The sequence below is a fragment of the Micromys minutus genome (assembly GCF_963924665.1).
Source record: "Micromys minutus genome assembly, chromosome: 1".
NCBI lineage: Eukaryota > Metazoa > Chordata > Mammalia > Rodentia > Muridae > Micromys > Micromys minutus.
Window position 1 is genome coordinate 158,577,308 of NC_137969.1, and position 27,738 is coordinate 158,605,045.

The window sequence follows — 27,738 nt, forward strand, 5'->3', positions numbered from 1 at the left end:
GCGGTCTAGCTGGCCTGCGACACCAACGTCCCTGGAAAGGAGAAAGAATAGCGAATCCTAAGAAAACGAGAACACTCTCTTCAGACTTAGCCTCCCTGCTTGCCTTTCGGAGGTGTTTCCCCTCGGCTTGTAGGTATGTGGGATGTCAGAGTCCCTGGTTGAAGTTTATCAGTGATTGATATTAAAAAATAATTTTTAAATTGTAAGTACAAATGTAGTATTTAATGTGAGTCGTGATAGCAAATCCTAACACCTGACAAATATTAAATATGATAAAGTATACAAGGTAACAGAATCATATCTGTGTGGTAGTTATCCACAACCTTTCATATTTTATCTTAAGCCTATGTAACCAGAGGCTGGCCTGGAACTTGGAATTCTCCTGCATCAGCCTCCAGGGGGTGGGGGAATTACAGTCATGGTACAACCAGGAAGAGACTCTTTCAAAGGAAATATTTGTGAAGTGTTTGGAATTGCTATTCCCATCCAACAGGGAAAGAAAATGGAGTGTACGCTCCACCATCCGGGAAGACCATCTTTGGAAACATATCTAAGAACTGGTTCTACATTCTTCTGTGGTTGATAACTACATAGCAACAGGTAAAGCAAGACAGACCGTGTTTTCATTATTGAAACTGGATGAGGGTTTCTTCTTTCTTTAGGATATATTTAATTAACATGAGTACACTGTAGCTGTCTTCAGACACAGCAGAGGAGGGTATCAGATCTTGTTGCAGATGGTTGTGAGCCACCATGTGGGTACTGGGACTTGAACTCAGGACCTCTGAAAAAGCAGTCAGTGCTCTTAACTGCTGAGCAGTCTCTCCAGCCCCAGAATGAGGGTTTCTTATACAATTATCTCTATCTGTATACACTTATCTGAAATTTCTCACAATATTTTAAATTTTTTATTGAGTCTTCACCTGGAACCATGTGTAGATTGAAGGAAAGATTTTAAGAGACTAGATAACTATTCTGGGGAATAAGGCAGAAAATGAATATGGAATGAGACAGTACAACCACTATCTTCAGGCTCAGTTTCAGTAGTGCCTGGGCAGAATAATTTAGTCTCGAACCAAATGAATTGAGACAGACATCCACTAAAATCACCATTTTTATTGGATTCTCCAATGATACTTTTTAACTTTAGAGGAAAATATACTTCTGGGGAAAGGTACTGTCGTTTCTTTGTCACAGACAATGAAGTAAAAATTGAGAGTTTATTGCAGATAAGAACAGAGTGGTTCTTAAGTGTCTTCCTTGGTCTGTCTCAGAAGGAATCCTGCCACCCGGAAACTTCCTCTAAAGCAGCCGTCTTCAGTGGGCCCTTGCACGGATCAAGAATCAGGATATGTGGCTGTCATACATAACCTTTGGAAAGTAACAAAAGAAAGGAGTTGAGTGTGCCGTGGGGACAGACTATTCCACCTGCACTCTTCATTGCTCCTCTGGGACATTAAGTTAAAAGTTAAATGTTAGGCTGGTACACCTTGACCTTAAATCATTAATAATTCAAGAGCTAAGACGATAAGCCTTGTGGCAATCTTTGGTATTTAAAAATCATTATGTTTAATCTATACACACCAAGAAAACTCTGACTGTTTCCATGTTATGTTCTGTTCTACATATACTTTATGCTTATGGTAACTAGTAAGATTTCAATGAGTACTATCAAACCTCTAAAAGAATCAAATACTGACAAAAATATATTCAAAGTTTTATGCCAAAATGCTTTTTAAAATCTGTACATGTATCTCCCTTTTTAAAATAAAGTTTTAAGAAAAAAAAGGTATTGTGGAACAGGCCCATGGAACTTTAAAACAATTTCTTCATAAAATAAAAGAGAGGGACTTATATCCCCATACATCATAAATCTATTAAATCATGCTTTTATGTTAAATTTTAAAAATTTGGATGCCAAGGACTCTCTGCTGAGCGTCTATGGCACCTACAACTATGCACACTTATGTCTAGGTGAAATGGAGGGATCCACTTACTGGCATATGGCATGATCCTGATCAGGCATTTAATATAGGTAAGAGGCCATGTTTGTTTTTTTCTGCAGGGTGCTGAAGGACCATGCTAGCTGCCAGAGTGACTGGTAAGGCATGCTGGGACAAAGAATGACACTGACTGTGAGTTTGCTGAGTACCTTGACAATAGTGACAGGGAATCTGTATTGGACATAATATGTCCCTGATCCACTTTTGCTTGCCTATATCCTAGATTGGACAAGCAGCTTTGCCTCAAGCTTTTAGGCCTTGTGAGACAGAAAACATGGAGACTGTGGAAACTGCCTTTGGAAAATTAATCAAATAGAGAAATTATAATGACCCATCTCTTTCCTTTAATGTGACCAAATATCACAATAATCAGTCATGGACTGGTCTAGAAATCAATCTAATATTGGAAAAAAGGAAATGACAGTCTTCATTTGGAAGGCTGGTTCTGGACATTTTCAGAGATATATTTGAAAATTGACAACTGCTTTATATAAAGTTACATTTGCAGTGGATATAATTGAGACAGGATCTGAATTCCAAACGAGGTTAGTGCATGTATTAAAGTTCCTAATCTTTTATTAATTGGTCACCCTAAATTTACTTTTGTTTCTTCTACAGTATTTAATGTAAGTTGCATTCATTGTGCACTTTCTAATTGTGTTAGTGCATTGAAACCTGGTGTGTCAGTTATGGTGGTCTATCAACCAGCTTTTGTTTTATTGCCTATGAGAATTACAGGACCTTGGCATTCTGAAAAAGGGCTTGCAAATACTTGAAGAAGCAAGTCAGGCTTTAAACAGAAGCAATAGGGTAGTGGGCTTGATTATTGCTGGTATAGCCACTTTAATTACATTAATAGCTAGTGCCACTGCTTCTGCAATTGCTTTGACCCAAGAAGTTAAGACAGCTACTTTTGTTAATCATTTAGCAAAATCTGTTACTAATGTTCTGATTATTCAAGAGGATTTAAATGGGTGTTTGGAGCAATGGACTGATGCTGTTTACAATATTATTTAAATTATTGGAAACAAGGTTCAGAGTTTAAGAGTAAGAAGCCATCTCAAGTGTCATGTTAAATAGCAATGGATTTGTGTTACTTCTAAAATTTACAATGACAGTCACTAAAATTGAGAAAAAGTTCAAAGACTCTTGCAGGGTTAGCATAATTCTAATACCTCTCTGTGCGTTTTAACTTTGCATACCGAGATTATGGTTAAGCTTTAAAAATGGCATATATTACTTGATCATGCTAGCCCTTCTTGTCCTGGGAATACTTTAATTCCTGCTCATTGTGATAAAACTTGCCTTTAACAAGATCAACATGTTGGAAGCCAAAATACATGGGTTGAAACTAAAAATGGACCACCAGCCAGTTATTAAATTAGCAGGCTGGTAGTCCGAGATGGGTAAGTTTCTGCACAGAGCCTTACCAACCTAAGACAGAAGTGCACTGCTTTTGATAATGCATATTCCAAGATGGGTAAGGAAAACATTTTTTGTCAGAAAAACCTAAGACAAACACAGTTTATGAATAAAAAAGCGGGGGATGTGTAGAGCTTTTGGGGCCACTTCTGGAAACGTGGTAGGAATTTGATATTTGGCCCAGAAAATGAAGTAGCTTTCAGGCAGGAATTTGAAATTGGGCCCAGAAAAAGGAAGTAGGTTTCAGGCAGGAATTTAAAATTGGGCTAGGACACAGAAGTAAGCTCAGGCAGGAATCTAATTTTGGACTAGAACAAAGAAGTAGGCTTCAGGCAAGGATTTGACTCTGGACTAGGACAGGAAAGTAGGCTCAGATATCTTGGTCATCCTGATAATTCCCTAGAAACAGTGATCATGGGACTGACTTTGTTTATTACCTTGTTTGTCCCTTAACCTAGAACTGACCTTATTACTTGCATTTAATTAAAATTGTATAAAGGCATACTGGGAAAAAATAACCTGCCTCAGCCTGAGAACTGGCTGGGGTCGTGCTACAGTATTGTCTAATTGTCTTTTTTTTTTTTTTTTTTTAAATCCTCATTTCCTCCCTGGAGAACACATTGACTAACTGAGTTGGCTTGGTTAACAGTCAATGTGTAGAAAAAATAAATAAATAAAAATTAAAAATTAAATTTAAAATACCTGTCTCAAAAACCAAATAAACAATTATTTTAAAAGTAAGAACATCCATATTGGTATTTAAAAAGTAAGAAGCTTAATGAGAGAAAGGGATTTCTTTTTCTCAAATAATGTTGGTGTTTTCTGGGTCCCTTCCCTCAGTCACCAGAGCTCCTTCCTCAGGCCTGAAGTCACTGAACAGGGCGACGCTCATGTACAGAGACCAGCTCTTAGCATCATACCTGAGGAAAGCTGTTGAGCTAGGAATGTAGTTCACTTAGCCTGAACAAAGCCCTAAGTCTGATCCCCATCACTGCATAAAGTGAGCATGTAGCAAGAACGCAGGACGTGGGAACAAAAGATCTGAAATTCAAGTTCATCTTTGGCTAAATAGTGAGTTTGATACCACCCAAAGTTACATGAGACCTTGCCCTGTCTCAAAAACAGAAACAAAACAAAACCAAGCAATAGACAGAGAGAGAAAGAGAGAGAGAGAGAGAGAGAGAGAGAGAGAGAGAGAGACCAGATGATTAGAAATTGAATCCAAGTTGTGTTTCTGGAGAAGCATGGTCCCCAGATGAAAGCTTGAGAGTTTCAGTAGACATTTAGGGCCAGAAACAACACTAAGAAACTAGCTGGAAGTAAGTCACGGGGAGATCTCCCAGCTCTAAGAAGTCTCTCTTAATATTGATGAAAGGGGAAAAAGAGCCCACTTTTAAGATGTACCAAACTTCCTGCCCCCACTATACAGCTTTCCTTCCTCCTACCAAGACTCTAAAAAGATGAAGAATCAAAGTTAAGACCCTGAGATAAGGGGCTGGAAAGATGACTCCACGATTAAGAGCACTGACTGCTCTTCTAGAAGTCCAGAGTTCAATTCCAAGCAACCACATGGTGGCTCACTACCATCTGTAATGAGATCTGATGCCCTCTTCTGGTGTGTCTGAGACCAGCCAGAGTATACTTACATATAAAATAAATAAAACTTTTTAAAAATAAAACAGACACTGATAAAAAAATGAATTAAGAAAAGGAGAACCATCTCCTTATTCTGATTTTTTGTATGCTGGTAATGGCAGCAGCCAGCAGCCCAGTGACACTAGCATGTCCATCATTATTCCACCACGGCATGTAACTACTGAACTGAGACCCTTTGTCATCAGAAGCACTTACCATTTGAGAATATGGAGGGTAGGAAAACTGCCTTCCACAGAGCATGCTTATTGCTTACTTGTTCATCAGTTTCTTTTCTGAGATGCAGGAGACTGAACTTTGTGCATGCCAGGTAAGTGCTCACACTGGGCTACATCCCTAGTCCCAGAACATGTTTAAATGAACAGCTAGAGAAAAACTAAATTGCTTAGTGATCGTACTCAATAAACATATACTATAGTGGTAAAAAGTATCTTTAATTTAGCCCCAGAAAGCATCATCTTTATTTTTGTACTTCTTCCTTAAGCTTACCCTGAGTTCTACTCAAACTTCTGAGTCAGGAATATGGCCATCATCCATCCAGCCGCCTCAGGACACAATTCTCAAGAACACAGTTGTCTTTGGTTTCTTGTTTTCATTCATTCAAGCACTAATATCCCGTTTGCTTGCTCACTCTGCAGGTCCCCAAGACCACACAGCTCCTGACCCAGTACCCTGGTCTGCCAACTAGATTCCCAGCTTCTGTTCTGGCTTGTGTATAATTAGGTACAATTTTGTCACGTTTAGTGGTGCATACCTGTAATCCTAGCACTTGGAAGGTGAAGGCAGAAAGATTAAGAATTTCTTCCTTGGCTACATAGAGTTTAAGAACAGCCATGAAGCCATGATACCCTGTCTCTAAGAAACTAGTCAACCATCAACTAGGGAAAAAAATGTAAAACAAAATAAAAACTACCCCAAAAGGTATTTTGATATGTCTCCTCCATGAAGCTTTAGGGTGGCTTCTGCATGAGTGGGCATCTGCCTCCTCTCCAGTCCCCTCTTGTCAACATCACTCCACTCAATGTGCTTTCTACACCAGCCTCTCTTCCTGAAGACTCTTCCCCTAAAACTCTTCATGGCCCACCCTCAGTATCAATATCACCTCCTACAAGAAGCCTTTCCTGATTTCTCCATTTAAAACAGCGCCTCATCCATCCCCTTTTTTGCCTCCCCTTATCTATTTTCTTCTCCTCATTTTATTAACTCATCTGTTATACATTTATTTTGGTTGTTTTCCATCTTTGCCACAAGAGCAGAGGTTTGCCTGTTTTGTTCACCACTTTGGCTCCAGCCCCTTACATACAGCCTGACTCAGAGCAGCTATTTGTTAAAATGTAGGGGAACAAAGTAAGCAAGCACATGGAAAAATACTAAAGCATGTCAGGAAAATAAGGAAAAACACAGTGATAACAGTTTTAACATGCTTTCATGAGTGCATGAAAAAATCCTCTCAGGGTCACGTAACTCCTGAAAGTGACTGACTCCATGCACACAGCAGGGGAAGGAGACTAAGTGGAAGTATACCCTCTCTATACCTGTGGTGTCAGACTGGGTGGCAGACTAGGTCTGTCAAGTGACCCCACAATACTGCAGTTACCTTGGGATATCTCTCTAGATACTTTACATTTGGGAGCTATTACTTTAGTTATTAATGTTACTACTTTTAGTATTGGTCTTTTTTCAAAACTATTTATTGATTAAAAGAAACAATTCTAGAGGCCTAGATTGACTATAGGGAAATGGAAGAGAGAAGATAGAGGTAAGATAAAGATTGGGTATGAACTCAGGAGCCAAGAAAATTCAAGGAGCCTTGTACCTCTACCTCTAGGCATGTCCAATATGGCTCTAGCAAGCTGCCTCTGAATAAGGACACCTGTCTCAGTCTCTTCTACTCTATCACCCACTGGAAGGGTGCTCCATTGCCTCCTCTCTTCTACAAAGCCTGCTGTATCAAGAAGCTTAGACATAGATGTCAGCCAGTGCCGCAAGTGTGTATCACAAAATAGGACCGACTGTCCCAGCTCTCGCCACATCCTGGTTATCTCTCATCCCTTTCTACCTCCTGGTATAGGTTTACAGAATGGTGACCTTCAGAGTTGATCCCTTTGGAACTTGGGTTCTTTCTCTCCTGGAGACTCTGAACTTCATTGTCTAGAGAGGAGAGTCCATTGTTTCTGCAGGGAAGGACCAAGAGAAATTCTTTTAATATTTAACTCAGTAGAAGATCTCAATATTTTTATTTAAATAACAAAGTTTATGTGGTCCGTTTAATCTACATTTTGATGAAAATAAAACCAAAGAAGAGCCTGCCTCAGCATTATTTTGTCTAAAGCCTCTGTGTTATGTAATAAAATAGCTGGGGGTCGGTCCTTTGTCCTGAACGACCCCTCAGAGTTGTGCACTTGCTGTTCCTGGGAACCTGATGTGGTAAGACTGATCCTCTAAATCATGGTTGGAGTGACTGTCTTGCAGCAAGCTGCTATTTAGCTGTTTTTTGTGGCAGACTGCAGCTAAACAAGCCATGCTTCCTTATCTTCTCAGTGTTTGCAGATACCAGCAAAGTCCCTAATAAGAACAGGGGTGGAGCACACATAAATGCATCTTTCCCAGGATCTTTTTCTATGCCTCATACCATCCAAGCCTGTTCTCTATGCTGCTTAACACTAGGTTGCACTCTAAACCCAGGTTTATAGGAGTTCAGTGTAATACTTAAAGAACACGGCTGGTAAAGGGATTCAGTTGCTGATTGGGAAGAGAAAGGACAGAATGGATCTGTCCATACTCACGGCTCCATAAGTAACTGCTAATAAATTCATTTTACTCATTAAGATGAACTTGAACACCAGTCCAGTTTGGGGCAGATGCCAATTTTTTATGTCCCCCAAATTACACAATGCCTGCCTTCTCCATAACTGTTGCCATCATCGGGCCACTTCTCGCATACACAGAAGCTAGTCTGACTCCTTTTCTAGGGAACTGGCAACTTAAGCCAAGTCTAAAATAAAAGTTCCCAGGTACTCAAAAATGCAATATTCTGGGGGCTGGAGACAAGCCTCAGAAATTAAGAACTCTGACTGCTCTTCTAGAGGTTCTGAGTTCAATTCTCAGCAACCACATATTGGCTAGCAACCATCTATAAGGAAGTCTGGCACCCTCATCTGGCCTGCAGGCATATATACAAACAGAACACCATGCACATAATAAATAAATATTTTTTTCAAAATGCAATATTCTTATCTGGAGCATACTCTTAGAAGTTTATGAAAACAACCCCCTTTTTGTACAATTGATAGAAATTACAGTGAAGATGTTCATTTTTGGGTAAACAAGACGGCTCAACAAGTAAGAACACTTGCTGCCAAGTCTGATGACTTGAGTTTGATCTACAGGACACACATGGTGAAAAAGAGAACTAACTTAGGCAAGTTGTCCTTTGAGCTCTACCCATGTATTGTAGTAAACACCCACACACTCACTATCCCTGCTTTCCCTCCCTCCCTCCCTCTCCTCCTCTCTCTCAATAAATAAATATATGAATAAATATAACTTAAATGGACTATTATTTTTGTTTGTTTGTTTGTTGAGACAGGATTTCTCTAGGTAGCTCTGGCTGTCCTGGAACTTGTTCTGTAGACCAGGCTGGCCTTGACCTCAAAATTCAGAGATCCTCCCATTCCGTCTCCCAGATGTTGGCATTATAGGCATGCACCACCGTTGACTGGCTTGGAATATTATTTTTAAGATGGTAGTTCTCTAAAATCTCAAACACACTCTCTTGGAAAGAATGGCACTTAGAGATTGTGAAGGAATTGGCTCCTTTAGACCCTAAATATACAAATAAACAAGGCCCAGTGACAACACTGTTTCCAAAGACTCTGCACTATCTTACAGTCTCTGTGGCAGTGATGAGGGATCATATTTATAATCGGATTATAAAAAGTTATCTTTCTATTCCCACACAATTTTCTCACACAGGATCTTGTTACGTAGCCCAGGCTATACCCCAGATCTTTCCTGCTTGAAAGTTCAATTTTTTCAAATCCTATTTGTAATGATGGTTCTTAAATTCTTTACCCTCCCTTTTAGCACATCACCCACCAGAGGTAGTGGAAAATAAAGGATGCAGGGAAAGTAGACCTGTTTGGAAAGGTTCTTTGGAGAAACTCCCATCTGTGTTGTCTGGAAACCGGCAGTTCAGTCCACAGGTCAGCAGCAGCAGCTCGATCCACTCACAAACACTTTGGAGATGCATCAGCAGTTTGGTACACAAATCAGCAGTGGTGACACTACCTAGCAGAGACAGCCAGGCCTCAGCCTTGGCATGAGTCAGCAGGAGGGACCAGGAAGAAGGCCAGAAGTTCTTGGCTGTGTATCTCTCAGGGAAGCGAAGATCAACGAAGAGACCCAGCGTTGCAGAGCAAGCTCTGTAAGCAAGCTCTGTAAGCAAGCCTAGCTCAGCACCATCACTGTCCGTCGAGCCCCATTTATACCCTCCAAGCATCCATGGGTCGTGCCTCTGTCTCAGCTGACATCACTGCCAATAAGCCTGAGTCCATGGAAGCTGCAAGAAACTGCAGCACACCACCAGAAGTTTTTTGGTATGTTTCTCTCTATGGAGTCCCAACAAATGCAGCTCAACTACGCAATGTAAGGTGGACCAATACATGTGTGTTGTTAGCAAAGAATCCTTTATCACATGTCCTTTCACATGCTTGCTTTAGCAGAACATCCTTTCTCCTGTGTCTGCTTCAGTGAAACGTTCCTTCACGAATCTGCCTTAGTCTTTCACCTGTGTCCACTTCAGGAAAACACTTCTTCATGTGTTTGCCCCAGAAAAATACCATCCAACACAACTGACTTTCCAGCGAACCCTTAAGTTTCCGCTTCACGGGTGTCCACTACCGCACACAGTTTTTTGTATGTGTGAACTGTCTGATTTTAAGTCAGTACCTAGTTAATAGATCTCCCATGGTCATAGTTCTGTGAGCCACTTCCCTACTTCACCTTCCACTCTCCTCACTGCCTCCAAGAACTAGTCTCAAACTAAACCTCTCACTATTTTAATACAAGCTGTCAACCATTTCCCAGCCCCATTTCTATACTTTCTGCTTCTGTGCTTTTTATTCCTTTACCCATAAAAACCAAAGAAAAGTTACCTTACCCTGAACTGTGTTGAGGCCATGGCCTTAACGTAAGTGATCTGGAAGGGTTGTAGAAAAGGCAACACGGCCAAATATCTTAAATGAAAGGACAGCAAGTTTATAAAATGACAAGCTTACTTGCAAATGATCATCATCATTTCTTCCTCCTGGTATTCCAGAAAATTAGGCACCCTTTTCAATGGATTCAAATCAAAACTACTAGCATTAAAATTCATCTTCACTTTTAACCTTTAACAAGAGAATGTGTGTCAGGATGTTGCAAAACAATGCTTGTTTACATTTAATCATTAATTATTGTTAGAACTGACTGCCATAAGTATGGCTCCAAATACCATTACTTGGCACTGCTGTGCCTGCTCAACGACACTGGTTGTTTAAGAGTTTTTGAAACCATAATGGAGACTGATGTGCTGTTTGTTCTCTGAGAACCAAGATAAGGCAGGCAGAGTTGAAATCTTCCCTCTATCCTCTGAGAGCTTATACTCTAACATAAAAAGAAGTCATAAAGGTAGGTGTGGTAGAGCAAGCCTGTATCCCCAGCCCTTAGAAGGCCGAGGCAGGAGACTACCACAAGTACAGCCGCCATAGGTGATAAACATGTGGTAGTGTCTCTTACAACACTGGGCTGGAAACCAGGTTCAATGTTAGTGCCGAGTGTGCATGATTTCTCCATTTGGTATACATGCTCTAACTTCCAATTTTCTGACTTTCTTTTTGGCCCTCCAAGTACTGAAGCTTTTACCACATCATCCTTTTTATTTTACTCTACCACCATTATCCCGAGGTCCTGACATGCTATCCCTACTAAAAAACAAACAAACAAAACCAAAATCTTGGTGCTGGAGAAATAGCTAGATTGCTCAATCTTTTCAAGAGGGTTTGCATCTGACTCCCAGCAGCCTCTCTGACAGCTCACTATTACCTTGTAACGCCTGTACCAGGGTGGCACCTGCACCAGGGTGGCCAGTACTCTCTTGTAGACTCTGCAGGAATCTGCACTCATGTCACATGCCCATGTGTAGGCTCACACATATACACATAAATTAAAAATAAGAACATCTTTCTTTAAAAAACCTGTTCAGGGGGCTGGAGAGATGGATCAGCTATAAAGAAGCTGCGTCCAGAGGACCAGGTTCAGTTCCCAGCACCCACATGGCAGTTCACCACTGCCTGAAACTTCCGCTTCAGGGGATCTGACACCCTCTTCTGGCTTCTGCGAGCGGCACACACATTGCATACTCTCATATACATACATAAAATAAATCTGTTTTTTAATGTCTATGGTGTACTAAAGACAACTGTAAGAATAGCCAAACATTAGACCAACTTCTGACCAATAAGCCAAGTCTCCCAATCCTACCATGTGACAGAGGAGGCGGGTCAGTTTCTAAAGAAAAATACTGAGTATGTACTATTTTCCACCCTAAATGTCTAATATTCAACTTTTAAAATCTAAAATTAAGGTCAAATGTGTTGGTGCATGCCTTTAAACTCAGCACTTAGGAAACAGAGGCAGAAAGATCTCTAGAGGTAAGTTTGAGGCTTATCTGATGTACATAGGGAGTTCCAGGATAGCCCAGGGAATAGTGGGAATCTGTTTCAAAAAACAAACAAAACAAAACATAGGATAGAGAGATGGCTCAGAAGTTAAGCACAGTGTCTATTCTTTCAGAGGACCTGGGTTTAATGCCCATCACCCACACAGTGCCTCACATTTAACTCCAGTCTCAGAGCATCCAATACACTCTTCTGACTAAGTGTACGGCACCAGGAATACACCTGATATATAAACAGATATGAAAGCAAAACATCCATATACATAAAAATTTAAATTATAAAATCATAAGACATGCAAAATAAGTAAAATAAAATGCCTAGTGAAGATATAAAGCAGTCAACAGAACTAGACTGAAGCAAATTCAGAAATGATCCTAATGTTGATCTATCAGATTAAAATTTTAAAGTGACTATGACTAGTGTGGCTTTTGAAAAAAAAAATCTGGTTGAAAAAGTGGACAGTGTGCACCAATGGTTAGGAATTTCAGAAAAGGTGAAAACTATGAATAATCTAATGGAAATGCCACATATTGTGATGTCACAGATGGTGCATTTGATGGTTCATCAGTAGACAGCACACAAGTACACTCTGGACTTGCAGACAACTCGGTAGAGATCATCTAACCAAAACACGGAAAGAAAAAGTAAAGTTAACCAGTATCAAAAGACTGACAGGACTGAGGACGTTATTCACGGCCACACAGACTTGTGAGAATCAAAAGCAGACAGAATGGTACCTAAGAAATATTTGAAGTGACAGTGGTTTAAGTCCCCAAAATTAATGAGCGACATATAATGATGAAAACAAACTGCGAGAGGACTCTAAGAGGAAAAAGGAAATAAGCTTAGGTGCCTCAGCGTCTGTCCGATAAAGACCAGAGCTCCAGACTCCTCAGAGTACCCAAGAAAAATATCACGTACAGAGGAACAATGAACCACAATAGATTTTATTTTTAAAAAACTGTTACTGAAATATAGCACTATCTCAAGAAAGACTGTTCAGTGTCTGAGAAGATCACACCTTCTGTTAGGTCTATTATTACCTGTTCCTTTTACAAAATTCACTTTCTATATAACTCATGGGCACTTTAAGCCATTCACGTGGAGTCATACTTTGCCTTGAATTAGAAATACTCGGGAATCTGGAATGCAACTGGGCCTTCTCGATCTCTTTAAATTCTTTCATTGTATAGATTTTACCTGCAAGAAAATTAGTGACCTAAGTCAGTGTGCTTACGAGCAACTTGCACTGCCTGTGGGCAAGGAACCAGGTAAGAATTAAGTACCAGTCTCACACTGCAGAAGAGTTCGCTGTTCATCATCCTTGTCATATTGGGCTTTTTTCAAAGGGTCACGAAATGGTGGCATGATAACCTACAAAAGAAGGATTTTTTGAGGATGGGGCTGCAGTCTGAGAACTAACATCTGATCCAACCTAAGCACCCATGTGTGTTCTTATGCTAGAAGTTATGGGTGTGAGACCTATAAACTACACACCCTTTATATGTATTTAACACGTTAAAAAGGGATGAGAGTACTCTGACACTTCTCCAGTGAGGTCACACAGCCAAAGAGGAAGGTTAGCTGTCTGTGTGGGTCCAGGAGTGGGGGAGTACTATACATGTGTTCATGTTAATGTGGGTGTATGTATGTATGTGTGCAGATACACATGCATACGTGTGTATGATTCTGTGCAGTCCAGAGGTTGACGGCAGGGCTTCTCACTGAACCTGAAGATCAGTGTTGGACTGGCTGGCCAGTGAGCTCCAGGATCCACATGGCTGTTTTACCAGCACCGGGCTACAGGTTTATGCTATAGTGTTGGTCTTTCTCCGGGTGTTAGGGAACCAAACTTCACTCCGGTGCTTGTGTAAGTAGGCACTTTACTAACTAAACTATCTACCCAGCCCAAGGCAAGGTTAACTTTACTTCAAAGTTTGGGTTTAGTCTTCAAACACTCTGCTGTCGTTATCATATATCCTTAAATGTAAATATCCACTTTCCTTTAATACATGGAAACACACACACACACACACACACACATGTTCATCTACATCCTAATACACAACCAGCAACATAATAATTATACAAAACTTAATGTGATATTCAAAATGCAGATTATCTGTAAAGCATTATAGGACTAAATGTCTTTTGCTGACCAACATGACAAAAATAAAAATTCAACAGGAGACAAGAGCATTCAGGACCTGTCACAGTCACGGACTAGCCTGCTCCTGTGAAAGAACCAATGTGCCTTCCAGTAATGGTTAGACTTGTTTTCTTGGGTAACTGCAACTCAGAACGTGACTGCTCAGACTTAACTCCGACTTAACGATGAGTCCACTGCCCTCCCCAGTTTGCTTTACTGTTGTGGAGTGCAGAACAGGACATGCAAACGTTAACTTACTGTTTGGGACAAACACAGTGCTCCACTACTTGTATGTGACTTTTGATGAATAAAGACACAAATTATTAAGCTTTAAAGAAAGTAGCCAACAACCATAAGCTGAACCAACAACTATGTCACATGTCCCTATTTCTACTGAAGTTTTACATTTTGGGATAATAATGACTAAGTTTTTAACTTGAGGACCACAGAACCCAGTTAAAAATACTGCAACCTAGTTATTCTTGAACAGTTTTTAAGACCTATCATGTTCACTTTATCAGAACACATATCACTACTGGAGGAACAATACAAAAAATCTTAGCATGGCCCCTGTTTGGGGCCATAAATCATGTAGGGCACACAAATCATGTAGCATTTCACTTGTCTGTCTGGTCTTAGTTGAAACAGGGACTCACACAGCCCAGGTTGGCCTGGAACTCAAGTATGTGTGCCACCATGACAAACCTCTGGATTCCATGTCTTTTCCATATGTAAGGAACAAACATAAAAAGTTGTTGATAGCTCCAAAGAAATTGTATCTGTATCATTTAGACATGTTGATGTTGGAAATACATACACACATATAACATATATGTGCATATATATCTGAAATTAAGACTAAGAAATCTTTAATTAAAAATAATTCTATCATATTTTAAATATCTTTTATTTAAAATTTTATTTTTCAAAACAAAAACTTAAATAGTACTGCTTTATATTTTTGTAACTTTCTTTAATGTCTTGCTTAAAATAAAGTTAGTTTTTTAGCCCTTTTCTGCATATAATCTGCTTTGATTTGTTGTAGTTGAAGGTGAAAAATGCACACAGCATATGTATTAGGAAATTTAACAGCCTCACACATCACTGTGTTTGTATTTTGTGAGCACAGGCACACATATGGAGTCCAGAAGTCATCTTTCAGGAATGGTTATGTTCCACTGTGACGTACAGAGACGGAAGTGGGGTTGCCAGGCTGTGTGGTAAGCAGTTTATCTGCAGAGCAGCCTCATGGGGCCCAGTGTGAATACTTTTATTTGACACATTATTCAAAGTTAACAAATGATTGTTTCCTTTTTGCTTGTTTTTATTTTTATTCTATTTTATGTGTATGGCTGTTCTGCCTGCATATATGTCAACATGTGCTTACCTGGAACTACAGAGGCTGGAAGAGAGCATCAGATCACCTGGAGCTGGAATTACAACGGTGAGCTGCCAAGTGTAGGCTGAGAAGAGGACTCTGAGAATCCTTGCAGCCAGTGCTCTTAACCCCTGAGCCCTCTCTCCATCCCCAAGTTTCCTATATGTTCGTCATGATATGGAATCTAAAGCCACACCAGATTTAGAATGAATCTGCATGACTTTAAAGCAGAATGAACTGGTTATCTGGGAGGAATACAGTCTGAGGCATATAAGGTCTTCCAAGAGCTTACAGATCTCATTATATAATCCAAGGTCATTTTCACTAACAGCACTGCCTGACTAACCAGCACAGTCTGGGTTAACTTCACTTTGTTCATTTTCCAGAATGTTTGCCAACCAGATGAAATGTAATAACCATGGCTTGTAAACCATTCTTTCAGGTAAAAATGTCTCAAAGGAGCAGAGCTAGCCTGTCCTGCTCTCAACTTAGCAGCCATACTGCATTTCACCACAAAGCAGAAGTCTCTTCTGTGTGCTTTCGTTTGTCAAATATTACAATGGATCTTTATGCTAAAGGAACATGATTTACTAAAATATTTTCCTATGACTTATTTTTCTTTATGCATATGTGTCTGTGTGCATACACAGGCAGTTATAAGCCATCTGGTGTGGGAGTCAAACCTGGGTCCTCTGAATGTGCAGCAAGTGCTCTTAAATACACCGGCATCCCTCCAGCCCCATTGTGTTCTTTTGTTTTGTTTTGGTTTTTGAGATGTAGCCCAGGGTGGTTTTAAACTTGAATTCATCGTCCTACCTCAGGTTTCTGACTGCTGGGATTACAGCAATGTGCCTATATGCCCATCCCTAAATTGAACAATTCTTTTTCTTCTGACCCCGCCCTGAACAATTCTTGAGTACAGCTACATATATTAGATATACAAAAGGCTGTAGACTGATATGAAAGGAGTCAATCCTCTGTATTCCTAAAAGTCAGGTCCTCCCCATAGCAGGAAAGAAGACAGGTTCATTTTTATTGGCGTAGGCTCACTCCGAGCCATCCACAACCCTACTACTAGGAGTAAGATGAGCCATTTTCTGTACTGGAGGGTCAAGGTGGGAAAGGTGGGTAGCAGTGGATAGTTCTACTTAACAACCAGAATTGAGAATAAGAACATTTATGTTCTTAAGTACTGCAGCAATTCAAGTGCAAGGCCTTGAAGGAGATATCACATGCATAAAGAGCACAGGGTAAGACAGCAGAAACCCAGTCTCGGGAGTTTTTCCTGGGTTCTCTCATTGGAGGCCTTGGAAGAACCTAAGCAAGGGCCTGGACTTGAAAGCATGGGGTAACAATGCTAAGCCCACAAACATGGCCAGCATTGTGGAGTCACAGCATCATTGGGCTACAAGGATGACTAATGTGACCTTAAATCTGTCCCTACCAAGAGTTAGAAGGCTTTTGGGACCCTTCTCAGGATCTACTATAAAACACAGGTAAGAGACTTATGCATATTGGATTTCTATATATTGGGTTGAACTAATATTAGATTTCTTCCCGACTTGGACATATGGAGACTCACATTAGTTCTAATAAAATGTTTCTCAAAATGGAAAGATGGATGTCATAAAGGAAAAGGCATCTTTGAAGTGGTGGGAATCAGACACAGGGCCTCACACATGCTGAGCAAGCAAACTACAAGTCTACCACTGAACTACATCCTTTTTGTGTATGATTTCTAAAAGCTGTATGGTCGGGTGTTAAGATGCACACACATGCATGTGGAAGCCAGAGGTCAATCTTAGGTGTCATTCCTCAGGAGCCATCAGAGACCTGCTTTTGAATACCAGGTCTCTTAGGGACCTGAGGCTCACTGATTAAGCTAGACTGGCTGACCAATGAACCCCACAGATCTGTCTGTCTTGACCTCTGGGAGTGCACATCTTCATGTCCAATTTTTATATAAATGCTACAAATTGAACTTGGGTATCTAATATTTGAGCAGCACACATTTTACCAACTTGTCCTCTGAGCTCCCTACACACCGCAGCATATGCATGTACACAGCTGCCCACATACACACAATAATAATAATACACACTTCAGGAAGTGATAAGTATGTGAGCTAATGCATGTCAATGAACTCTATTTAGCCACTTCATCAAGGATTTACAAATAACACATAACAAACTATAATATCTATTTTTATCTATTTTTTAAATGCAAGAGAGTAATGGTTCAGCTGACCATATATTAAAATTGTTTCAGAATGTAAAAAAAGAGAAAGAACTGTAGTTTGTATGTATCAAAAATTTTGCTGCTCTTCCATGAATATGAAGTGAAATTACATTCATTTTATTGTATATGACAATATACGTCTTACTATAAGCAGAATTTGGTAATGTGACATATTATCCTACAGTAAGAACAGTTACTTCCATGACTTTTGATGCCATGAGTACAAATTAATCACAACAGGAAAGGCAAATACTTAGCAATATTAAGGAAACAACTGACCCTGTGTCCACAGAGCTCAATCTAAGAATAGCTGCTAAAACCCCAAGGATTCAGATTACTTTAAAAAGGAAATATGGAATTCAGCTTAAACTACAGTGTCAATGTCTGTGCACCCCCCCCATTTATATGTTGATAACTAACCACCAATGCAGCATCATAAAGAGGAGGACTCTTAGGACATGATAAGGTGAAATGGGTGGAATTCTCCTGAAAGAGGCTTCATTTGTTCTTATACCATATGAAGACATACAGAAATTGCCATCCTTTAAGACCAGTACCTACTAGACACAGAGTGTGTTGACATCCTCATCTTATACTTCTTTGCTTTCTTGGTTACTTTTCTACTGATATGATAAAACCTGTGACCAAGACAATTTATAAAAGAAAGAGTTTAACTGAGCTTACAGTTCCAGAGGGTTAAGAATTTATGATGGCAGATTAAAGGCACAGACGTACGTGGCTAGAGCGGCTGCTGAGAGCTCACATCTTAATCCACAGCCACAAAGCAGAAAACACACTGAGAGCAGCACTGAATTTTTTGAAACTTCAAGCCCACCCAGTGACACAACTCCTCCAACAAGGCCATACCTCCTAATCCTTCCCAAACAGTTCCACCAACTGAGAACCAAGTATTCAAATATATGTCTATGGAGTCCATTTTTTGTCTAAGCTGTCCCACTCGCCTTTGGAATCATGGGAAATAACCTTTTTTGTTTAAAACTTGCCTAGTCCAAAGTATTTTGTTATAGCAGCAGAAATGGACTAATAGAGTATCAACAACTCCAGTTTCAAATCACAGTTCCACCTCTATGTTAGTTACTACTGGGTATGTTTAAGACTCTAAACACTAATTTTCACCTATGTAAACAGGGTCTACAGCACAAACACACACACACACACACACACACACACACACACACACACAAATTCTGAGGAAAATGGGGGCAACATTATAAAAATACAAGCAGATTAAAAGTGTCTTATGTTCCAAGATAGTTTCATTGGGAAGTTTCATTGTTTTATAATATCCACTATTAGTAAAATATAAAAAATGGTCAATAGTTTCAGTATATACACCCTATTGTGCAGGCAGTTTGGGAATATGAACTTATCAATTCTACTTCAAGTAACTTGCACTAAGAAAAAATAAAGCCTAGCTACAGAGGTATCATAAAGTCATTTGTAAAAGCAATACTTACATTATAAGAGTATAGCAAGGTGTAGTAAATGACTAGAGACTCATGTAAGCTCTGCTATATACAGATGATGATTTCATAAAGACCTATCTGTGCTGTACTGCCTCCTCTTGAATTACCTTACACAGCAGCAGTAGAGATGAATTTAAGAAACCGTAGGGCTAGGGTTATAGCTCAGTGGTACAACATATGCTTAATATATAGAAAGAAAAGCAAACATTTGGTTAACACCAAATAAATAAATAAATAAATCCATAGAGGTATATAAGAATACAATGAATTAGTTTTGGGTGATAAATATTTTAGTATTTTTTTAAATCAGTTTTCTCATTTGCTATAAGAATGTAGTAATGCATGATTTACAAACACATCCAAACACAAGGGAAGCAGAGGCAGGTGGACATCTATAAAGCCAGCCTAGTCTACATAATGAGTTCCAGGACAGCCAGTGCTACATAGAGTGATCCTCTCTCAAAACACAAACAAACTAAAGAAGCATTACTGTTGTAACAAGTTTAAAAGTTTTTGAAAATGTTTAAACATTTCCTATTATTTTTTATACAAAATTTTCATGTTTTCTGGAGATTAACTCATCTTTGGCCTTTGGGTCATTTATTCCTTTGTAGTATATGAAGATAGGAAGGCACTCTCACAATGCTACTAAACTTTCATAAGTCACTACAAGGCAATGCATATGTTAAGGCTGCTCAGAGCAACCAGACACATACTACCACAATTAAGAAACCTGCCTACCTTGCCTGACAACAACAGGAGGAGAGGCTGTTGGTCAGGGAGGCCTGATGCCCAACATAGTGGATGCTGGAGGGGTGGGAGGGAGAGTATGGTGGATGGAGGAGTACTCTCATACAAGCAAAGGGGAGGAAGAAGGGCACATGCGGAATCGGGGGCTGGTGAGAGGTAACTGGGATATCATGGGATGAGGGTTGGAGGAGGGGTTGGCTTGGAAGTAGGATATCATATGAGATGTAAATAAATGAAATGATTAATAAAAAATAAAAATAAAAAATAAAGAAACCTGCTTACCTTCAGAAAATTGGGGTCCTCTTTGCTCATATAAAAAGGGTCATATTCTTTTGGATCATAGTGCTCTATAAATGCATTTCCCTACAAAAAGGAAATAAAGCCACACATAAGAAAGAGGTACACAGGGCTGGAGAGATGGCTCAGTGGTTAAGAGCACTGACTGCTCTTCCAAAGGTCCTGAGTTCAAATCCCAGCAACCACATGGTGGCTCACAACCACCTGTAATGAGATCTGATGCCTTCTTCTGGTCTGTCTGAAAATAGCTACAGTGTACTCACATAAAATAAACAAATTAATTTTTAAAACCGCTGTCCCTCAGTTATAAGGAACAAAACTGAGGCATTGAGCCGCAGTCCCTGTCCCACACAGTTCCAGTCCTGTGCTTCAAAACAGCATTAATTCCATCCCTTCATGCAGATAGCTCAGTGAGAAAGACCCTTTACCACCATACTGAAGAGCTCAGCTCAATCCCAGAACACAATTGAAAGAGAGCTCTTACTTCCCTGCAAGCTCATGATCATAAACACACACATACACATGCACGTGCACACACACAAAGGTACATGAAAAAATAAATACAATTTATTTTTAAAAGAATTTACTATCTATATCAGAGAATAGATTGCATATATAGAAGAGAATGAGGCAGACTATTTGGCAACTAAAGAGGAAGTGAACAAAGATAGCCTTGATTTTAAACCAGTATAAAAAGTATAAAATCATCTCTTTGTACCTTCTTATTTGAATGTTTCAAAAAATTGTCTAATTCTTGATGTCTCCTCTTTTTAATGTTCTTATGAGAATAAACTTTTTCTATAATTTTCTTCTGGAGAGGATCTGCCACATGTTCAACCCATTTTTTATACAACATCTCTTTTCTTCTTGTGTTTAAGAAGTCCTGATGAAGCAAATACTTATCTAGTTCCTAGTAAATGGTGACAAAGACAAACATATCTTCCTGAAGTTTGTAATATCCTAAAATTGTATAAGATTCAAATTCATAAGCCTAAATTATTCCTAAGAATAACCTGTTTACTCAAGCCTTTAACTTTCACCATTTGGCACACACTAAAACTGCTAGCTAATACATGAACAGTGGAGGTAACATGCCCACCCTTCCTGATAATCATACCATACAGATATACACGTCTATAATAACAAAAAATTAAAGTTTTATTTAAATAAGAAATTAAAATATGCCATACATTGGGAGGAAAGAAAATGTAAGTAATACAGTATACATTGTGAGTGAAGTCATCCTAGAAAAAGTATTTTATGGGGGTTGGAGATTTAGCTCGGTGGTAGAGCACTTGCCACCAAGGCCCTAGGTTTGGTCCTCAGCTCTGAAAATAAATAAGTATTTTATGTCTGTGTATGTGTGATGTGCATGTATGTATGTGTGTGTATGTATGTGTGTATGTGTGTGTATATGTATGTGTGTGTACAGTTGTACCTGCCCATGAAGTGTTGAAGAAAGTCCTCCAAAGTTCAGGAGACTGGCGATCACTAGCATGCCGAGAGATGTCCTCCACTTAATCCCAACTGCTAATAAGTGCTTTTAGTTCTATTTTCTTTATTACCTAAAACTTTGAACTTTACTCAAAATTCTTTAATAAATAGTACATTGAAAATGAAAAAATATTTAAGACACACTTTGTAGCCAATTCTTACCTTCATTATATAATTTTCTCTATATAAAATTGATTGAACAGCTGCATCAGTATCTTCTTTAGCTAAAGCCTTCAAGAAAAGAATCATTCCAAAAGTCAAATCTTAAAAGATCATTAGCATTATCTGTGCATATCATATTTTCACATGACAGGCACATCAATGAAGCGGTCTCTGTAAATTTAGTTTTCTCTATCACTAAGCACTTTTTCAAATACCATTTTGATCTTTCCCCCTCTTGATTACAGCTCATTTCAAGGTAAGAAATAATTCATCCCACAGATATTTTCAGTCCAAAGACAGTGAAATGACTTTCTCAGAGCCAGGTCATAGTTAGAACCACCTTACCCCATACCTGATAAAACATTTTCACCTTCCTGGGCAGACAGATATATATGCACAGCCTCTGTTTGAGGCATCTTAGCCACAGAAGACTAGCCTCGCTGCACATTTACTATAAGGCCATGCCAGCTTAGTGCCACCTTAGGCAATGCTGTACCTAGAAAGAGCTCCGAGACAGAACAGCACAAGGCCTAAGAGGGCGGGTGCACTCCACTTCATGCTCCCCTTCTTACTTTTGGATGATAAATGGTTTAGTTTTGAAATTGCTTTTAAAGAACAAAAATGTAAAGATTATGGATAAAATGAATCATGGATTAATTTTTATCTAAAATATTACATGAAATGTAAAAGTATTATAAAAAATATGGCTGGATCTTTAGAAAATTTAAGAACAGTGTATTGAAATACAAAGACATTTGTCCTTAAAGACTTCTTACACTGTTTTAAGACATGCTCTTATAATGTAGCCCAGGCTGACCTCAAACTATCAGTCTCCCACATGCAGGGAGTACAGCCCTGTGCCACCAACCCAGCCCATCCTATGTTCCTGTAACTAATTTTCCATAACAATTGACTAGTTACTTAGTAGACTGAAACATTTTCTTCTCAAAGAAGTAGGGACATAAACATAAATGATACACACACATTTATCATTTATGAAGACCTTTTAATTACCTATTAAATTTATGTATTTTTGTGTGAATTTAATGGAGTTTTCTTGTTTGATTTTGAGACAGGGTCTCAATATATATCCCTGCCTGTCCTGGAACTGTGTCCTCAAATTCACAGAAATACGCCTGCCTCTGCCTCCTGATTACTGGGATTAAAGAAGTGCACACCCACACCCACTGGACCACAATTCAAACTCAAATGTGTGTTTAATATTTTTAAGAACAAGATCTGGCTATGCTCAGATTCTAAAACTTGCTCAGGAGTCTCAGACTTGTGATCCGCCTACTGCAACCTCCTAAGTGCAAGGATTACAAGTGTGAACCAATGTCCTTGACTTCACAATTTTTCTTTCCTCCTTTTGTACAGAGAGTTGCTGATTCTGACAAGACTTCTATCTTCAAGTAAGATTGGTACTGGATTAACATTCTACCTCCAGACCAAAATAATAATAACAATAACAACAACAACAACATGTATGTATATATATATATATATGTATATGTATATGTATATGTGTGTACACACACACACACACACAGCAATCTGAAAATCTGAAGACACTGGCTTCATCCCCTTTTGCCAGACTAGTTTCAGAGCTACAGAGGCAGCTTAAACTCACACACAAGTGATCTCAGTGACTGAGGAATTAGAAAGCAAAGTTCATGGCAATTGTGGAAGACTTTTTTTCCCTAAGAGTGGTGATGATTACGCCTTATTTATGCTAAGCAAATGCTCTGCCACTAAAGCACTTGAACTGTCTGTGGACAGGGCTTTATGCCGCCCAACCAAAGCTTAAGGAAAGTAAAGTGGTTTCACCTGCTGCTAACTGACAAAGTTTAGAGCCTGAACTCGGCAAAGTCAACTACTTGGTAAATTCAATATTTTTTATGACATAAAAGAAGCCAGTTCCTCTATAATACATCATTCACAATGTCTAAAATAGTATCCAACATTACTAGACACAAAGGAAAAGGAAAATGCAATCCATACTTGAGGGGAAAAAATCAGCAGATCTGGGATGATCCACAGGTTGTAACTGAAAGATAACGACATTGGGAGTACAACTCCTTATACAGCCCTAATTCCACTTCTTCCAGGCAAGCGGAAGGCTGCTACAGGAAGACAAGAACTGAAGACCAGGCTATGCAATACAGTGAGGTCCTAGCCAAAGGAAAAAGGGGGAGGGATATTTCCAAAATTATTCCTAAGAATAACCCACTCATTCAATCCTTTAATTTTCACCATTTGGCACACACTAAAACTGCTAATACATGGACAATGGAGGCAACATGCCCACCCTTCCTGATAATTGAATACGATGGGCCAGTGAGATGATTCAGCAGGTAAAGACATAAAAATATGCTAACAATGAATGGACAGATTTAGCAAATGTACAGAAGCAAGAAAAGACCAGTGGGAAAATCCAGTTCTTAAGTTTTAAAAAGAAACAAATTTCAGTGAGTTTATCAGGAGATTGGAGATGACATAAACAAGAATCAGTAAATGTGGAAGTAAAACATCAGGAGTAACTCACTTCAGACCCAGGCTTAGCAACGTGTGCTGAGGCAGGAGGACTAGAATTTGAGGACAGCAGAGACAACACAGAGACCTTGTCAGAGACACAGAAGTGACGGTGCCAAGGGGAGGGAAGGAAATAATACCTGGAAGAGGAAAAGCATGTTGGAAACTGTAAGCCAACAGATAGAAAAAAAACCAATAAAATCCAAGTAGTGGAGAAATTAGAACCATCATACATTGTTGGGTGGAATGAAATAGTGCAGTTGCTGTGGGGAATCTCTGCTGGTTTCCCAAAATGTTATTTATTTGATCCAGCAAGTCCAAGCCTATGTTACAAGAGAACAAAAAATATGTTCAAACCAAAAGTTGATGTTCCTGAGATCAATGTTCATAACAAAACACTAGAAAAATAATTCAAATGTTAAGCCGCTGATGAAAAAGAATGTGGTATCCAGGCACTGTAACAGGGACTTCATCATAAACAGGAGGAAGTAGGCAGCTCAGGAGTTAAGAGAGCTAGCAAGCTCTTCCAGGAGGGAGTTCAGTTCCCAGCACACACCTCAGGTAGCTTAAAGCCATTCCATCACCAGGGCACCCAACACCTCCCTCTGACCTGCATAAACACCTGTACGCATATAATGCATATCTCAAAGACCATGAAGTAATACATGGTACAACATGGATGAACCTTGAGAGCAGCATTCCATGTGAAAGAAGCCAGTCACGAAGGGTCACATGTCACATGTGATCCATGTGAAAGAAGCCAGTCACGAAGGGTCACATGTCACATGTGATCCATGTGAAAGAAGCCAGTCACAAAGGGTCACATGTCACATGTGATCCATGTGAAAGAAGCCAGTCACAAAGGGTCACATGTCACATGTGATCCATGTGAAAGAAGCCAGTCACAAAGAGTCACATGTCACATGTGATCCATGTGAAAGAAGCCAGTCACAAAGGGTCACATGTCACTCACTTGTATAAACATCTATAATATGCAAATCTACAGAGTTAGAAAGTAGATTACTGTCCATCACTGCAATGGGCAAATTGGGATTCAGGACACATCCACTGAGTAGAATAGCACTTGCTTAAAAAAACAAAACAAAACACTGGAATATAGTGATATTCCATGATTCATTCAACATCATGAATGAACTTCAAAAATAATTTTAAGTGAAAGAAGCCAAATTAAAAAAGAATACACTGGAGCCATGCATGGTGGCACAGGACAGAAGTCCCAGCACTGTGGAGGCAGTGGCAGGCAGATCTCTGATTTACAGAGTAAGTTCCAGGACAACCAGGATTACTCAGGAAAACTCTGTCTCAAACAACCAACCAAAAAACAAAACAAAACAGAAAAGAATACATAAGTTTTCATTGCATATAAGTAAGAAAACCCTGACGACAGAATGGTTAGAGGAAATAAGGGATTGTGAGGGGTACTCCAAAAGAATTTGATGAGAAAACTAGAAATATTTAACGTATTTGTTATCTTGATGTATAAAAATGGCTTCAGGAGCATATACATGTTAAAACTTATCAAATTATGCATTTCCAAGTGTATATTTATTTCATACTAATTATACCTTAATAAAACTCTTTAGAAAAAAATACAATAAATCGAAGTTTAAGTAGGTTTTTAACAACTTTGTTACATTGTTAAAATTCATAATCAATGGTTTATGATTCTACTTTAAGCTCTTAAATAAAGAGTAAAGTTGTTAGGTAACAAAGCTAGTAGAACAAAGGAAAAGGCTCTATACAATAGAGTAAAAGAGAAAAAAATTTTAAAAACCTCTGTACAAGGACCTCTCTATGGAAGGACCTCAACAACCATCCAACTATACCTCCATAAAAGAAAGCGACTGCGGTTCCAACCACTCTTTGGAGCTCTTGAGCTTGGGAAGTGTGCCAGTTCCCATATCATCTTGATTCCTATTTTTCATTGTGCTCATCAAGTCCCTAGAAAAGCTAAAATAGCATTTATTTTGTAATGAAAATTCACAATAATGTTCTTCTGTTTAATAGTCAACACTCATGACCTTGGGCACATATGGAAGGAGTCTGGCCATCCATGTTTTCCTTCCAGCTTGCAACAGAGCTCTCTTTAAACCCTCCTGACTAGGAATCTAGTTCCCAGCAGTTTTGTAGGTTTGAGATGACTCGGATGTTGACACTTTCAAGCCACGGACAAATGAACTCTTGTGAGAAGGAAGGGAATCTGGGTTAAAATTCAGGCCTTCAAACTCCGAGAGATCCAAAGCCCTCCTCCCCAGGCCCTGCACGTGAGAGAGAAGGGGACTTCTGGGTCTGCACCCACGACTGATCTGCGTGGGGTACCAGGCCCGCTCACCAGAGTACCAGGTTCGCGACTCGCAGGCCTCTTACAGACCGCGCGCACGAGCCGCCCAGCCTTGCAGGCTTCCACAGGCCCTTGAGCCCCCTCTAGCGGCGGGCAGACCCTTCGGCTCTCCGCATCACAATGAGCCCGCGGCCTCAGCCCGAGACCGTGGTTTCAGAACACGCGGACGTTCGGCCCTCCGTCTCCTGGACGCTGCCCCCCGCGCTCCCCTCGGCCACGGCGGGGGAAGACGAGAACGTGCGCGCACCTCGTTGAACAGCATGGAGGAGTGCGGTCCTCCGCTCCCGGCAGGCCGCGGCTCGCGATAGAGGCCGTGTACCGACCTCGCGCTAACAGGCAGCTGTGACAGCCAATCAGCTTTCCAGATCGGCGCCACGCCCGCCCCTGGCGGAGCCTCGCCTCCTTGTAGCCCGGATACCGGGTGCTAAAAGGCTACCAGCTTCCATCAGCCATTTCTCTGGAGGGAGCGGCTGGAGAGAGCCGTTCGCCTCCCTAGGTAGCAGCGGTGGGCGAGTGTTTGTGGCGGTTTACCCTCTGAGGGCCGTCCACGATGGTAGCGCGTGAACAGGAAATCTCTCTCTAAAGAGCTGCCAAGGTGGTTTGGAGCTCAGATTTGTTGACTTCGTGTCTTGTCTACAGCATGGATGCTGGCCAAGGAGGAGGAATGAAAAGATTGTTTTTAACTCAGTGGTGCACCTTGAGTGGTTTTGAGATTTTGTGGATAGCTGGTTGCTTTTTTTTGTTCATACTTTATTTTACTTTTATTTATTTGTTTGTTCATTTTTGCGGGGCTGAGAATTGAATGGAGGACTTGACGTATCCAGCTCTACCGCCAAAAATTATTCTATTTTTTTTTAAGACAGGCTCTCTCTGGCCTTGAACTTGTGACATTCCTGTCCTTAGAGTACCCGAAGTAATAGGCATGGACTTTTGTTTTTACATCTCAGGTAAATCATTAAATAGCTAAATATTGAAGCTCTGATTTTTTTTTTTCAAACTCAACTTCATAAGCCACTCTGTGAATTCTGATTTTTCTATAATAGATTTTTCTTTCCCTCTGAGTATTGGTGAACAGTGGATGATGGACCGCCA

At 39.9% G+C, this 27,738-nt stretch overlaps 1 protein-coding gene across 7 annotated transcripts; it reads right to left on the minus strand.

The window, feature by feature from the left end:
- Positions 1–1,198: 1,198 nt before the first annotated feature.
- On the minus strand, positions 1,199–26,965 carry FAM228B (family with sequence similarity 228 member B). Of its 7 annotated transcripts, none has more exons than XM_080933450.1 (11): positions 26,894–26,965; positions 26,132–26,255; positions 24,298–24,424; positions 21,753–21,821; positions 20,815–21,006; positions 20,082–20,162; positions 13,084–13,171; positions 12,841–12,997; positions 10,358–10,468; positions 7,167–7,252; positions 1,199–1,371 (listed from the first exon to the last, which is right to left on the minus strand). In XM_080933450.1, the coding sequence occupies exons 2-11, from the start codon at positions 26,209–26,211 to the stop codon at positions 1,361–1,363; spliced, it is 1,002 nt and encodes a 333-aa protein (XP_080789576.1). In that variant the 5' UTR covers positions 26,212–26,255; positions 26,894–26,965; the 3' UTR covers positions 1,199–1,360. The 7 variants fall into 7 exon arrangements, with proteins under 7 accessions (XP_080789576.1, XP_080789578.1, XP_080789582.1 ...); XM_080933452.1 differs by lacking the exon at positions 26,894–26,965 and adding an exon at positions 26,638–26,760; XM_080933456.1 differs by lacking the exon at positions 20,815–21,006.
- Positions 26,966–27,738: the final 773 nt, after the last annotated feature.